The sequence below is a fragment of the Bos taurus genome, chromosome 20, assembly GCF_002263795.3.
Source record: "Bos taurus isolate L1 Dominette 01449 registration number 42190680 breed Hereford chromosome 20, ARS-UCD2.0, whole genome shotgun sequence".
In the NCBI taxonomy this organism is placed as follows: Eukaryota; Metazoa; Chordata; class Mammalia; order Artiodactyla; family Bovidae; genus Bos; species Bos taurus.
Window position 1 is genome coordinate 3,896,977 of NC_037347.1, and position 16,544 is coordinate 3,913,520.

General features: G+C 50.6%; 1 protein-coding gene across 1 annotated transcript in view; it reads right to left on the bottom strand.

Annotated features, from left to right (window-relative positions):
* The window catches only part of STK10 (serine/threonine kinase 10), a 122,627-nt gene that overhangs the window by 44,761 nt on the left and 61,322 nt on the right, over nt 1-16,544 (bottom strand). Inside the window, exons 5-7 of the mRNA NM_001192627.1 lie at nt 5,083-5,155; nt 3,958-4,152; nt 3,296-3,377 (exon numbers count right to left, since the gene is read on the bottom strand). Of these exons, the coding sequence (NP_001179556.1) occupies nt 3,296-3,377; nt 3,958-4,152; nt 5,083-5,155 (350 nt within the window). The remainder of the gene's footprint in view (nt 1-3,295; nt 3,378-3,957; nt 4,153-5,082; nt 5,156-16,544) is intronic.

Genomic DNA, 16,544 nt, shown 5'->3' on the forward strand with positions numbered 1-16,544 from the left:
ACCGGGGTGGGAAAATCACTGCTAGAGCACATGTGGGGAAAGATCAGTGGCAGACCTGTTAAGTTTGAGATGCCTGTGGACACCTAAGGCGGGTAGAGAATACTAAGGGGGGTGGAGGGAAACAATCGGACACAAGGGTCTGGGGTTGAGCAGGGCAGTCCGGGCTGCAGGCAAACTAGGCGAGCCCATCGAGGTGATGGAGATGGAGGAAAAGGCCCTGGCAAACCTCATGTGAATCAGCTGGAGAAAGAGAACAGCCAAAACAGACAGGCTAGTGACCAGTGAGAAGGAAGGAAACCAAGAGGGCGTGGAGACCTGACATCAGGAACCGACAGCAGGAAGACACGGGTCGCCTGCGACCGCTGCTGGGGCCCGCAAAACCAGCGCTGCAGCCTGAGCTGACCCTGACATCCAGAGGTGCCGACAACCTTGAAAAGTACGCTGTGCTAGAGCGGAGTAGGTTTAAGAGCAAATTCAACAAGTGTATACTATGCACCAGTGATGCTCCAGACGTCAGGTGGCTACAGACCTGCATCCACTCACACGCTTCTGTGATGTGAGCACGACCCACCTCCTGCAGAGGAGGAAACTGAGGCTCAGGGTGGGGACCACTCATATTCCTGGCAGGTGTGCCTCATTTCAGAGCCTGGGGTACCACCAAGTGATGTTAGTCCCCAACTAACATCCAGGCAAGCGAATGAATGGACCACAAGCCAGCAGGGGCAGAAGTCAGTCAGCTGATGGCAGGATGCAGGGAACGATGCGGGCCAGGAGGAACCAGCAGTCAGGCAAGGGCTGAGGCGGGGGCGTGATCAGCTCTGGAGGAGGCGCTGGCTGGCAGCACGAGATCTGGGCTCGCATCTGGCCACTCAAAGCCAGATGACCTCAGGGGGCCTGTTCTGTTCCCTGAGCCTTGGGACCTCACCTACAGGGGTAACAATGCCTCACCCTCCCTAACTCAAGAGATAAATAGGCACATGGAAAAAGCTGACGGTAGCCTAAGCTCTGCAAGCAGTTTTATTTATGCGGAAGGATCTCTCTTTTTTTCTGCAACCCTTCTGTCTTAGCAAAGAGTCCTCTGGCAGGAAGGTTTTTTCCCCCAACTATGGAAAGGAAATTCCCGGCCCAGGCTGAGGCTCCCGGGCTGCCATGTGGGATGAGAGACAGCTGGTCTCTTCACGGCAGCGTCCCGGAGGCCGGATGTTCCAGGCCGGGAGGTGACTGTTCACAGGAAACAATCGGCCTGAGGAGCCTGGAGCTCTCGCATCTGACGATGACAGCAGGCCCACCCCACCCCCACCGCCGGCTGCCCAGACCGTCCCTGCCCAACGCCTCCCCACCTGACGCGTGAGGCCACCGTCACTCCAGCTGCGTGACTGCAAACACAGTGCAGAAACCCACAAGGAACAATCGTGACCCCAAGCAGATAACCCCAGTCTGCATCCCCGTTTCTTTCCACTTTTAAACAATTTAATTCAAGGCATCAAACAGTCACTGAGCATAGCACTGCACAGTTTAGCTAAGCACTTTCCAGGATCTTCCACTTAACCCTCACAATGACCCTGTAAGGGGAGGGGGGCTGACTATTATCCCCACTTCAGAGTGGGAACAGGGTCACGGCAGGATGAAGCCCCTCAAGCAGGGTGCCACAGCCAGGAAGCGGCAGAGCTGTGATCTGAACCCAGGCCTTCCCACCCCCAGGCCACACACTTCACCACTGTGCACAGAGCCCAGAGGGACGCCCTAAGCGCCAGCCCAGCCCCAGTGCCTGACTCACAGGAAGTCAGCGCTGGGAAAAAGCGGCTGCATGTGAAGAGAGCCTCCAGGGCGCGGTGGGGCGCGGCCCCCTCTCCTCCCACCGCAGTCACAGGCGGTCACACAGGGGGAAGCACCAGAGTGGTGGACGGGCTGGAGGGCCAGCCCCTGCCTGACCCCAGGCTCGCTTCCTCTCCCTCTCCCAGCAGTGTTGGTGCTCCCAGGAACAGTGGCCAGGCGACCTGGAGACGGCCGGGCGAGTGGTGTGTGCAGGTTTCCAAAAACAGCTGCCAAGGCTCCAACACTCACCCCATCAGTTGCGGACACCAGGGCCTGAGGCATCGGCTCTTGACAAGGGTAGCTCACAGCTACCTCCAGTATTTCAAACAGCTTCAAGGAAGCCACCATCCACTTCCCCACCCAAAGGTCATTCAGCCAGCTAAGGGGATGCTCCCCGAGTCACCTGTCACCCTGGCTGGTCTCCCAGATGCCACGTCCAACAGCCAGAGAGACCTTTGTAAGAGTAACTCAGTGTTTCCCTCCAAACCTCACAGGTGCCCTGTCCCAAACAGGGTGAAGTACACGTCCTCCCAAGGCCCTATGTTACCCCCCGTGACCTGGTCCAGCTCTCCTTTGGAAGGCTGCTCCCATCATTAGCCCTTTTCTGGGAGCCTGGACTTGGAGAGGGTTCCCACCGTGAACTGATAAGAGGGGCTGACTCGCCTGCACTGTGCAAACGATGGAGTCCATGCGGACCACCTGCCCAGCCTTCCGGAGCCTGGAACTCTGGTCCGTGCCAGCAGAGGCTGCCCATGTGGTCAGCTGCCAGTGAAACCCCAGGCCCCGAGTTCTCCAACATGCTTCCCAGGAAAACAACACTTCCCATGTGCCACCAGAGAATACAGCTGGGGAACTCGGTGTGTCATCTGTGACTCCACAGGGAGGGGACTCTAGGCACTTCTGCCTGCCTTTCCCATGCGCCTTTTTCTCTGCATCCTTTTGCTATAATAGTCACAGTGGAGAGACTGACTAGATGCTTCGTACCCAGAGTCCTCTTGGGGAAGCACTGAGCCTGGGACTGGGCACACTCCGTGCAGCTCTGACCTTGTCTCCAGCCCACCCACCTCCCACACCCCTGTGCTCACCCCAGCCCCCGCACCCAGGCCTCCTGCCTCTGCCAGCTGCACCCATCATGCCCCCATCCCAGGCCTCCACCTCCACTCTCGAGCACCACGTGTGGCCCCCTCGCCTCCTCTGGGTGTTGGCTCACAGAGCCCCTCACGTCCTCCTTTTATAGGAGAGCAGCCCCTCCCCTGTGCTGCTCATCGGCCGCCTGTCCCCCTCCCCCAGAAGGTTAGTCCCGTGCAGACAGGACTCTGGTCTCCCTTCGCCCTCCCTGCACAAGGGCTGGCAGGTATGGGTGCCCAGGGCATGCTGGCTGGTGACTGCACGGCTGTGCACGACGCCCCCAGGTCAGGGTGAGGACGAACCCAGCTTCTGGGTCAAGGCGGGCAGCCACCTGGGAGGGGGGATCACTCACCTCCAGGAGCTGCGCAGCGCTGGGCCGTGTCTCTGGGTTCTTATCCAGGGCTGTCTTCAGGAAATCTCGGAACTCTGCAGACCTGGGAGGACAGACAGGTGGGGGAAGTGAGCTGGGAGCGGGGAAGAGCCGAGAACACTCCCGCATCAGGGACTCCACTCTCCTGAGAGTCCCGTGCTTCCCAAACACGCCCCTCAAAGGACAAAGGGCGCCTTTATAAGCGAGGCAGCGGAGGCGACCTCAGGACTGCCCTCTGGTCACTGACAGAGGGGATGCAGAATCAGAGAGGGGGCTTGCCCAAGGCCACGTAGCGGAACACAGCCGTACTGGGGCTTTGAGTCCCAACTCCGAGCCTAGGGTTGCGCCGTGTGGCTGCAAGGGCTCATATGGGCTCTTATTCCTGCAGCGGGATCCGGCTTATTTGGGTTCCGCGGTCTGCGTGGACGGAGAGCTGATGCTCAGAGCACAGAGGGAGGAAGGAGCTCTGAGGGCCCAGGAGCTCAGAAAGCCTGCCGACCCCCAGGCCTGACTGCTCCCCCGCTGTGGGGCCAAGCAGGGACAGCAGAGCCCGGCACCCCGCCTCCCCTCACCCCACCTGCCCCGCCACCCAGGGCCGCTGGCCGCCCTGCAAACACCCCCGGGCAGGCCTCCAGGCTCCTTACCACTTAGAGGGCGAGAGCAGTGTGGGAGGATCGGACTTGGCGATCTTGAGCAGCACCCGCATGGGGTTGAGCTCGTGGTGCGGGGGCTCGATCTGGGCCATCTCAATCAGCGTGATGCCCAGCGACCAGATGTCTGCCTTGTAGTCGTACGGGGTGTCCTTCATGGTCTCACACATCACCACCTCGGGGGCCATCCTGAACCGACCAGGGGACAACAGAGCGCTAAGACCCTGGCCTCCACAGGCGCCTCCTGGAGGCTCAGGGTCAAGGACCAGCGCGAGCACTCCCAGGACCTGAAGTGCGTTCCTTCCCACCCACTGTATTCCTTGGGACGGTTTCCTCACAAAAGGACGCCTTCCAAGCAGCTTCACAGCCCAGTCCTGCTGCAGCTCCGATTCCTACCAGAAGAGGGCAGCAGCAATCCAGAACACAGGGTCCTGGGGAAGGGGCGGGTGGGAGCAGGGCGGAGGGACCCGGGGAGATCGGGGGCGGGAGGGTGGGGGGAAGAATACATCAGCACAGAGAGGGGCGGGAGAGAAAAGGAGGAAGAGGAATAAAGGGGGGGGAGAGAGAGAGAGTGAGTAATAAGCAGGCAAAAAAGGAACCCAACTTCATGATGGGACGGAGTAAAACAGAAAGCAGTTAGGTGTGAAACTGAGAGAGGCTTTTTCTTTTTGGAAAAGAAGGAACCAAAACGGACTGGAAGAGTCTAGGGAGATTTCATATAAGCATAGCAACAGAACTCATACCGCTCATCTTCCTGGCCCCAGCTCTAGCTCTGGGTCTGCCTGTCAATCTACACTTGTTGAATTCATCAAGAACCATTCTCCAGGGAATGTCAGTTCTTATCCGTGGAGCACTTTCTATATGCACCACCCCATTTAATCCTCACAATACCACATTATATAGGCACTATTATACCCCTCATTTCACAGATGAGTAAACTGAGGCACAAAAAGCTGGGTAATATGGCCAAGGTCTCGGCGGGCGCAGGCTCAGACCCAGCAGGCTGACTCAGGAGCCCCTGCCTGTCCTCTCCCCTCCAGCCCAGCCAGGGGTCACCAAGGGGACATGGAGGTGTGACGTTCAGTCCACCATCCCATTTCCAGAGGCTACACGACTCACCAGTAAGGCGTTCCTATGAAGGAATCTCGCTTCTGCAAAGTTTTCAGATTCTTGGCAGACACACCGAAGTCAGCTGCAAGGCAAGAATCTCAGATAGAGGACTGGATGGACATTCCTCCACCCACGGCCCTGGGGTGTGGACGCAGAGATTCGCGTTCCAAACGCGATGCCATTTTCTGTCTAGCAAATTAGTGATCATTAAAAAATAATAACACCCACTGCTGTAAGAGGTATGCACCTTCCTACTTGCCAATAAGAATATAAATTGAAGAGGCTTTCAGGAAAGCAGTTTGGCAATAAATAGCAAGAACTTCTAAAATACCCATACTTGGGACATCCCTAGTGGTCCTGTGGTTAAGACTTTGAGCTCCCAATGCAAGATGCATGGGTTTGATCCATGGTTGGAGAATTAAGATCCCACATGCCGCACGGTCAGACTAAAAAGATTAATTAAATAAGGCACCCATACTCTTCTGGCGCAGTAATCCAAATCTAGGGGTCTACCTTAATGAAATAATTTTCTTTCTTTTTTTTGGCACCACCTTTCAGCTTGGGGGATCTTAGTTCCCCAACCAGGCAGGGACTGAACCCAGGCCCTCAGCAACGAAAGCACAGAGTCCTAACCATTGCACCACCAGGGAATTCCCTGAAATAATCTTAAATATAAAAACATTATGGGTAATGATTGTTCACCAAAATGCCATTATCATAGATACAACTTAAAAACAATCATCATTGCTTAGCTTTCATGGAGGGATGTTTAAAATTCTTATGTGCAGTATATAATACATTCTGTCTTTTCTAAAAAGGATTTAAGATTATGTATCATATATACAAACGTACACACAAGAAAAATGAACTAGGATGTGAAGAGCTGAAACGTTAGAAAAGACCCTGATGCTGGGAAAGATTGAAGGCAGGAGGAGAAAGGGATGACAGAGGATGAGATGGTTGGGTGGCATCACTGACCCAATGGACATGAGTTTGAGCAGCTCCGGGAGATGGTGAAGGACAGGGAAGCCTGGCGTGCTGCAGTCCATGGGGTCACAAAGAGTTGGACATGACTGAGCGACTGACAACAACAATAAGAAAGAAGTATGTTAGTTGCTCAGTCGTGTCCGACTCGTTGCAACCCCATGGGCTGTATTTCCACCAGGTTCCTCTGTCCATGGAACTCTCCAGGCAAGAATACTGGAGTAGGTTGCCATTTCCTTCTCCAGGCAATCTTCCCAACCCAGGGATTAAACCCAGGTCTCCTGTACTGCAGGCAGATTCTTCAGCATCTGAGCCACCAGGAAAACCAAGAAAGAAGGTAAAGACTAAATAACTGAACAGATTAAGTGTGATACACACACATATGGTGGAATATTTTATAGTCATTAAAGTTTTAAAATATCTTATTCAATATTTCAATACTGAATTGTACATAATATTCAACTTTAATATACACTTAATAATGATAATAGATGAGGGAGACTAAGAGGTACAAATTTCCAGTTATAAAATAAATGACTCCTAGGAATGAAATGTACAGCGTAGGGAATACAGTCAGTAATAATGTAATATCTTTGTGCAGCAATAGATGGTCTTATAGCGGTGATCATTTTATAATGTGTAGAAAAATCAACTTACTACGTTTTACACCAGGAGTCAATATAGTGTTGTCAACAAACAAACAAACTCACAGAAAAAGAGATCGGATCTATGGGGGGTTGGGGGAAGGAGAATTAGATGAAATTAGTCAAAAGGTACAAACTTGCAGTTATAAGATAAATAAGTACTAGGAATGTACTTAAATATGCTTAAATATAATTAAGCACAATAAATATATATATAAATAAATATAACATTACTATATGTTATATATGAGAGTTGTTAAGAGAGTAAATCCTAAGAGTTCTCGTCATAAGGAAAAAATTTTTTTCTTTTACTTTGTAACCACACAAATGGATATTCACTAAATTTATCGTGATAATCATTTCATGGTGTATGTAAGTCCAATCGTTATGATGTAACCTTAAACTGACATAGTGCTGAATGTCAATTATATCTGAATAAAAATGTAGGGGAGAATAAATTAAAATTTTAAAACACCATGTGTGCTAAGCCACTTCAATAGTGTCCAACTCTGTGTGACTCTGTGGACTATAACCCACCAGGCTCCTCTGTCCATGGGGTTCTCCAGGCAAGAATACTGGAGTGGGTTGCCATGCCCTTCTCCAGGGGACCTTCCCGACCCAGGGATCACACCCACATTTCTTACGTCTCCTGCATAGGCAGGCAGGCTCCTTACCACCAGTGCCACCTGGGAAGTCCTAACAAATATTGAAATATTCAATGTTTAATAGAATATGAAAATATTTTATTGGTATATTTATATAGGCTCAACAGGAAAGGGAAAGGATGCATATTTGAATATATTGTATGGTTGGAATTATACCCTACCTCCCCCCAAAAGAGCAAAACTACAGTTTGAATTATTGGAGGAAATGTACTAGCTTGCTTAAATCGTTGTCCATGGGCAGAGAGACGAGATGAGGTTTCTTCCACTTTTCTGAAGTTTGCCATTACAAAAGCATTTGACTTTCAGGATTAACAAAATAATACAATTTCTCTTTACACACATCCATCACCACCACCCATTGCTAAGGGAAGAAGCCAGCACCACAAAGAGGAATTTTCTCCAGTGCTCCAGCCTTCCGACGCCAAGCTCCACCTGGATTAAAAGCTGAACTCAAGAGGAAGCAACACACTGAGGGAACCACTGGAGTGGCAACAGCCGGCCGCCCTGAGAGCCGCCACCTGGGTCTGGAAGCCACGCTCGGCAGTTTCACTCAGACTCACACTTTCAAACCAGGAGCGGGTACGGCGCTGAGCTCAGCTACATGCTGAGCGACAGGCCTGAGCACGAGAGAGCGGGGCTCCAGGTTCACCCCTTCTGTGTCACTGCCTTCTTTCATCTATTCATTTAAGTTCATCTGGAACCACCCATGAGCTGGAGCAGAGAACACAGTGGGGAAAAAGCAAACTAAGTCCGTGCCCTCTGGCAACTCGAAGTTTAGTGGTGGAGGCAGCTGGCAATCCCATGAACACCAACTGTGTCTGTTCACAATTGTGTGACATGATGGGGAGACGGGGGTGCAGGACTCAAGAGACAAGGAAGGCGGGACCTGGAAGAAGTCCAGCTAAGGAAAAACCCAGAAGATTATTCGGCGTGGCCATCTCACATGCTTATGCATCCTACAAAAAGCTAAATATTCTAGCAGTGCTGTAATGAGACGTTACATCCTACTGTTGATATATGTATGCTCTGGTATACAGATGTCATTTTGTTGTCACAGCACTACAGTGAAACACACAAATAAAAACTTAAATTCATAAAAAAAAATTTTTTTTTTTCATTTCCAGGCAATTCATTCATTCAACAAATATCTATTATGTGCCAGGCACTGTTGTAGGCACAGAGAGGAAACAAAACCTTCACCCTCATTGGCCTGTTTTTCTAGTGGTAGAAACAGGCCCTCCACACCATGGGACTCCTGGTAATGGGAAGGGCCATGCAGGGATAAGGCAGAGACAGGGCTGGTGCGTGCAGTTTAGACAGGTCAAGGGCTAGGGGAACGTATTTCCAGGCATAGGAAACAAGCTGGCTGGAGGGCCCAGGATGGGGAGGGCAGCATGGCTGGAAGGGGTGGTCTTAGATAAGGGGAGAGACAGGCAGGGGCCAGGACAGTTACCAAGCCTCCAAGCCTCAGTGTCCCCGCAGTGACACGGGGTGAGACTGTAGAACTCACTCTGCAGAGCTGCAGTGAGGATGAAACGACACACCAAGGCACTCAGCTCCAAGCCCAGCTCGTGGTAAGTGCTCCATCATGATAGTGAGTATTCCATGGGGTACTTGAGCTGTACTCCCGAGAGTCTGAGGCGGGGACGAGGACGAGGCTGTACTGAGACCTCCTCCTGGGAATGGTCAGGACTGCTGGCCTCTGAGCCTTAGTCAGTGCTAACTGGACAAGAGCTACTTGGTCAGCTGAGGGAAGTGCTCACAGGACAGGCTGGCTACTGGGGCTGGAGAGCTGCTGCCTTTCAGGGTGGGAGCAGCAACAGCTACAGGGTGAGATGCAAAGCCCAGGAAACCCAGGTGAGGGGCCAGCTCTGCCCTGTTGGCCTGGACACGTCACCACCCTTCTGGACCCAGGGGTGAGGACGGGCACCCACGTGGGCCTGGCTCCCCATATAAACACCAACAACGGCTGACATGCCATCCCAGAACACCTCTGAGGAAGAGGGACTGCCTCTCAGACCCAGGATGAGGCTTCCAGGAGAGACACTGGAGCTGGCTACTCCCATATCTCAGCACCCACTGGTCCCTTCCAAAGAAGGGAGTGGAAAAGCAGAAACCACCAACTTTCAAAATGACACACAGCTGGTCCCCAGGGTCCTCCCTAAAACAAGCGCCTGCCAGCTTCTTGGGTGGTTGCTACTTCCGCTTCTGGGGCCCAGGCTGGGTGGGGGGGGTCGGCCCCTCCCCGAAGCCCAGGAACCTTGGGCTGTCCCTGGGCAGGGGGCAGGGGGCCCCAGCTGTTTGCTCCCTGAATGGACTTTATAAGCCATGTCCCCCGACAGGTAGACGGCTGCTCTCAGACAGTTCAAAGGGGATTTTCACCAGGCAGTCTCTGTGGTTGAAAACATTCCTCTCTCCCCTTCTCCTATTTTAAAACAAGAATCAGAGACAAAGCAGCAGACATGTGGGGACTCTATACACTATCACTTCCATAAGGAAAGAGGCCATTTCTGCTTTGTCCACAGCTGTACCTAATGCTGCATCTGCCACGTGAAACACTCAACAGGGCTATCAAATGAACAAGATAAATGAAAAAACAGGAAAAAAAAGACAAAACTGGGCCTTAAGACATATGTTTGCGGGCCTTCCCCCCCCAGTCCACGGGTAAAGACTCCATGCTCCCTGCATGCTGCAGCCAAAAACAAACAATGGAAAAAGAAAACATGTTTGACAATAATTCTACCTCTGGAAATAAACCCCAAACCGGACTTCAAATACACATGGAAGCTTCTAAAGCATTATTCAAAAGAGGGAAAGACTGGAAGTGACCTGAGCTGCCGCTGAACCCTGACTGGCGGACAGTTCAGGAAACTGAGGCTCACTCAGACCGTGGGCGGAGGAGCCTCATAGGCTGCAGTCCATGGGGTCACTAGAGTCGGACACGACTAAGCGACTTCCCTTTCACTTTTCACTGTCATGCATTGGAGAAGGAAATGGCAACCCACTCCAGTGTTCTTGCCTGGAGAATCCCAGGGACGGGGGAGCCTGGTGGGCTGCCGTCTGTGGGGTCGCACAGAGTTGGACACGACTGAAGCGACTTAGCAGCAGCAGCAGCAGCAGACCATGAAATCACACGCAGTTCGTAAAAAGGACGAGCTTGCCTTTGTGCTAATTTGGAAGCTGGTCCATAACACGCTATTCCCTCCAGGGTGCTGACAGCCCAATGCACAGTGTGAAATGGACAGTGTGGACTCCAGTTATATCTTAAGAAGAACGGCACATGCATACTGTGAACACACAGACGTCCGTAAGCACAGAAAACGGTCTGGGAGGCCATCAGACTTAGTCGTGACCACCTCCCCGGGAGTGGGACTTTGGTGGGGGCAGTGTACGCCATCAGACTTAGTCGTGACCACCTCCCCGGGAGTGGGGCTTTGGCGGGGGCAGTGTACTGAGGTGGCCTTACGTTTTTTACTGTGTACACTTCATAGAGAGTGTGCATTGCTTTTATGGTTTGAAAAGCTGAAATACATGTGGTAAGTTGCGGGGGTTGTTTTTGTTTTTAAGTAAAACCCGGTGGCGGCCAGGATGTGGTGAAAGAACTTCACACTCTGCGGGGGGGGTGTGAACCGGCGCATCCAGCGTGAAGGGTACTCTGGCCTCAGGAATCAACGCCGCCTGACACACCACACCCACCCAACAGTCCTGCTTCTGAGCAGCCCTCTAAACGGTGAGATTACAGACGGAGACCCACAGACACAGACAGGCATGCCCGTCGCCACACCACCCAGAGGGTCGTGCGAGAAACCTCACGAGACGCCCAAATAGCCAACTTCGGGGGATTCATAAGTTAATCATGGTTTGCACAAGCGATGGAATGAAAGAAAAACATGAAGTAACCATGTTTCTAAGGAACGTTTAAGGATATGAGAGGTTATCTGATATTATTCAATTTTTTTAAAAAGCTGACTGGAAAAAAAATATATATATTAATATAGGTATATATACCATGATCTCACTTAAAAAAAAAAAAACAACTACATGTTGATCTAATAAAAACTACTATTTACTGACAACTTATTGGGTGTGCTGCTGCTGCTGCTGCTAAGTCGCTTCAGTTGTGTCCGACTCTGTGACCCCATAGATGGCAGCCCACCAGGCTCCCCCGTCCCTGGGATTCTCCAGGCAAGAACACTGGAGTGGGTTGCCATTTCCTTCCCCAATGCATGAAAGGGAAAAGTGAAAGTGAAGTCGCTCAGTCGTGTGCGACTATTAGCAACCCCATGGACTGCAGCCCACCAGGCGCCTCCGCCCATGGGACTTTCCAGGCAAGAGCACTGGAGTGGGGTGCCACTGCCTTCTCCAGCTGGGTGTGCAGCACTACCCAAAGAGGCTGACGTGTTATCATTTGCCTTCCTCTACATATCACCTTGCATCTCATCAGCATATATATTACTATATATTTATCATTTGTATCTATGACCCTTTGGGACAGGGAAAATTATTATCCTTATTTTACAGATGAGGACAATGACGTTTAGAGAGATTAAGTAACTTGTGGATGGTCGCCCAACATGAAGGACAGATGTGCCTCTAAGTCTGTGTGCTTTACCACTCTCTGGTCCCACTTTTCTGAGCAGAGAAAAAAGACTGGAAGGAAGCTGACAGTGGTACATTCCGGCAAGATCAGAAGGGACTTTAATTTCCTTCTTTGTGGGTCTTATTCCTAATTGTCTATAGGGCTATATCTACCTATATAGTCATTCTTAAATATATTTACTTACTACCAAGGCAATGCTGATTATCAACAATTCAGACATTTACACAATAAAAAGTGTCCATAATCCTGGCAGTGATAAACACTTATGAAATTGTTGCATCTAGCTCTAGACTTATTGATATAAATAAAAATCACATATGTAAATAAAATCGTAAAAAATTGTGTGTGTGTGTGTGTATATACACACACACACACATGCTGCTGTATAGTTGCTTCAGTCCTGTCTGACTCTTTGCAATCCTATGGACTGTAGCCCACCAGGCTCCTCTGTTCATGGAATTCTCCAGGCAAGAGTACTAGAGTGGGCTGCCATGCTCTCCTCCAGAGGATCTTCCCAACTCAGGGATCGGACCTGGGCCTCCTGAATCACAGGCAGACTCTTCACCACTGAGCGACCAGGGAAGCCCATACATATATGTATATGTATGTATGGGAAATGGCAACCCACTCCAGTATTCTTGCCTGGAGAATCCCATGGACAGAGAAGCCTGGTGGGCTGCAGTCTTGGGGTCGCGAAGAGTCGGACACAACTGAGCGAGTAAGCACATATATATACATATATATAAAATTTTCAGGTATTTGCTGCTTTTAAAAGAATGAAATCGGATTAAACATACTATTTTGCAACTTGTTTTTTTCCCCTTTCACAGTATGTACATACATCTTAACAAAGATTATCATTTTCTACAACTTCATTTTCAATAACTGAAAAAGATTCTACTGTATGACATACCATAACTTATTCAAATAATCCTCTACCGGAGTAAACTGGATCACTTCTGATTTCTTGCTGTTACTAATACTGCTGCAGTGAATACCACTGTACATATCTTTCCATACATGTGTAAATAGCACACACAACTTTTATAATCAGAAAACTACATAACAGTATACATGCATTACATATCACACTCTGTGCACACACAGGGAGGCAGTGAACAGCATGAAGTTATATAGGAGACTCTCTCATCTGTCCCCTTAACTGCAGGCGACCACAAGAATCCAATATAAGAGCAGCCTTTTCCCAGACAAAGCCAGGCCAGCTAGAGCCAGCCGCTGCCCAGCAGTCCTCCTCTCCTGGACCCTCCACCCCATGCCCAGGGGGTCCACAGTCCAGCTAGGTCAGGGCTTACCTGAGAGCCTTCCCGGTAGGCCTCAACCCAGGGTGGTGCCACCTGCCCCAGGAAGCATTTGGAAATAAATGGCAGTCAGGCTGCCACAGCAAAGAACTGCTGCCGTTTAGTGAGCAAGAGCCAGGGATGCTGCCCTTCCTTACGTGGCAAAAACTGTCCCATCGAAAACGCTGGCAGTGACCCTGCGGGCAAACACTAGCCACAGGCCTCACGGTGCAGACAGAACAGTGAAGCCTCACTGAGGGTTTAGGACCTGCTGAAACTGGGGTAGGGATGGGAGAATCAAAGGCTTCCACCACCCAGCCCTGGGAGCCCAGGGGCCTCCTTCCTCTGGATCAGGGCAGCCAGAGGCATGCCTGGGCTCAAAAGAAGGAGGCGTCTACCAATAACCCGTAATCTCTCTCATAATAACTACCAGGACATCTGTCTTCCTAGGAATATCACGGAAACAGTACCAAGCAGGGAAGTGAAAAGATTCTACAGTGATTTGAGACAAACTATTTCATGTTTCTGAGCCTCATTTTCTTCATCTAGTAAATGGGGTCATATCTTTTAAACTAATTAATTTTTGGCTGCATTGGATCTTCGCTGCTATGCACGAGTTGCAATTACCGGCTACTCTTGGTTGCAACGCCCAGGCTTCTCTTGTTACAGAGCACAGGCTCTAGGCACGAGGCTTCAGGAGTTGCAACACTCGGGCTCAGTCGTGACTCACAGGCTTACTTGTCCCTTGGCATGTGGAATCTTCCCAGACCAGGGATCGAAACTGTGTCCCGTGTCTCATCCACAGTACCACCAGGAAAAGTCCAATGGGGTCATATTATACAACCAAGTGTGAGACCGAAAGAACTGCTCTATTTTTCTATTTCCATTTTTGTTTTGTTTTTCAGGCAACCAGGTACAGGGGACCCCTAATAAGGGCTTTGTTTTCCCATTTAGTCCCCTCTGTCTTCGGCCTCCCACTCCCACTGCCTTCATCCTCTCTTCTCTCCCATAACTCTTCATTTTTCTAGTCGTTTCCCTTTCTCAAGTCAATTGCAAATTCAGTCCTTTGTTTTCCATCCACTTCCACCTCACTCACTCCCTTTTCTGGGTCGCTATTACTCCAACAGGCTGTGTCAGTCTAGAGTAGACAGCAGTTGTTTTTTTAGCAACTCCAAATCTTTTCTCCTTCTGGAAAACCATGTTCCCCACCCACAACCACACTGTTCTATGGTGGCAAGGGAGACTGTCATATTGATACATACGCCGGCCCAATTCTCACAGAGTGACTACAAGCCGGGCCAGTCAGAGAAGCCTGCTTGCTAGGCCTCCCCAGTTGGACCGGGAATCTGCATCTGAGCCACGCTGGGCCCATCAGAACTCTTCACTGGGATTATTGACTCTGAGATGTGAAATGCTGTGGCTCAGCTCACTCTGCAGGAGGTGGTACTGGGAAAAGTGAACACTTAGCCAGAAGCTGCGGAGAAGGCAATGGCACCTCACTCCAGTACTCTTGCCTGGAAAATCCCATGGACAGAGGAGCCTGGTGGGCTGCAGTCCATGGGGTCGCTAAGAGTCGGACACAACTGAGCGACTTCACTTTCACTTTTCACTTTCATGCATTGGAGAAGGAAATGGCAACCCACTCCAGTGTTCTTGCCTGGAGAATCCCAGGGATGGGGGAGCCTGATGGGCTGCCGTCTATGGGGTCGCACAGAGTCGGACACGACTGAAGCGACTTAGCAGCAGCAGCAGCAGCCAGAAGCTGTGGGTGAGGGCTTACACTGAGAGCCTAACCAACATGCACAGAAAGGCAGAAACCAGGGACATTCAGGGCAGCAATGTTTTCCCGGGTCCAACCACACATCTCCAGCTGCAAATATACAACTTGCATCTGTCCCAACAAGGTTCCGTATACCCTATACACACATTATCCTGTCTGCCTTAAGTCACATGAGACCAGCTTCTATCATCTGCCACCAGGAGAGTCTAAGGAGGGTAGTGGTTAAGCACTTGGGCTCTGAAGCCAGTTGTTCCTCAGACTAGCTTTGCGACCTTGGGTAAGTTAATTAACCTCTCTAGGTGCCAAATCCTTCCTCTGTAGAATGTTAGCAGTCATCTGTGAGGATTCAGTGAGTTACATATTAAACACTGGCTCAGTGCCTGGTCGCTATCATAAAAGAACCAGGACTCCAGCCTGCTGGCAGCAGCAAAAAGGGATTTGGGGTTAGGGTCCAGGTTGGGGTGAGAGGCAGGTGATTGGTCCCTGCCAGGCCCACCTGCTAGGGCTCCTGAATATCAGGGCGCTTTTGGGAACTAGGGATCCTGCAGTGTCATAGGCTGCTAAAGGAACGGCAGTGCTCGTTTCTACTACTTACTGAGCACCCAGTATGTGTCGGGCTCTGTGTCGGGCACTCTGGTTTTTAGGGCAGTTCAGACCTCATCTTGGAACTTGAAAGATCCAAAAAGTTGTGAAATTCCACTCCCATCTTCAGAGAAGCGCCTCTGGGGAGAGGAACACGATTCTCTGGAGAATGAGGACCATTCCTCCTCACGACAACACTGAGTCATTCCTCAGCCCAGGAAAAAACTCAACGTATGATAGGCCTCTCTGATGGGCTGGGCACCTATAGATGCTTTGCATGTGGTGTCTCATTAAATCACCATACCAACTCGTGAGGTAAGAACTATCAGCCCAGTCTGTCTGAGGACACTGTGGTTCAAAAGGGTTAGCTGACTCATCCAAGGCCAAGGACAGATCCAGGACAAAAACACAGATCTTTGGACCTCAGAGTCCTTACCCTACTTTATATCTGAACTGTCTCAGACAGCAGACACTCTTCCTTTCTCTCTCTGCACAAACGGATCCCCACCAGCCAGGGAAAACTTCTTCACACCCACCCAGAGCTGGAATGCCTGCTCTGCTTGGCGACTATCCAGTGAATCTCAGAGGAAGTTTGAAATCCTAGACAGAAGTAAACACTTAACACGAGGAAGAAACCAAATGCCTAGCAGCAAGAGGAACATTACCCTTAGCTTCCCTGTGATAGTTACTTTGTGCTTTAGCTCACAGGTCACAACTCTGCAGGGAGATTCTGTTGTTACACCCATTGCACAGATGAGAAGACTGAGGCCTGAATGGTTAAATGTGTTTATTCAGCTCAGAAGTGGCAGAACCAGGATCTGAACCAGGCTTGTCTGTGTCTAGGGCCCACACTTTGCTCAGTTCACTGTGCTCCTTTCCATTTATTCCCGTTCCACTGAGAAGCACAAACAGTGTCTC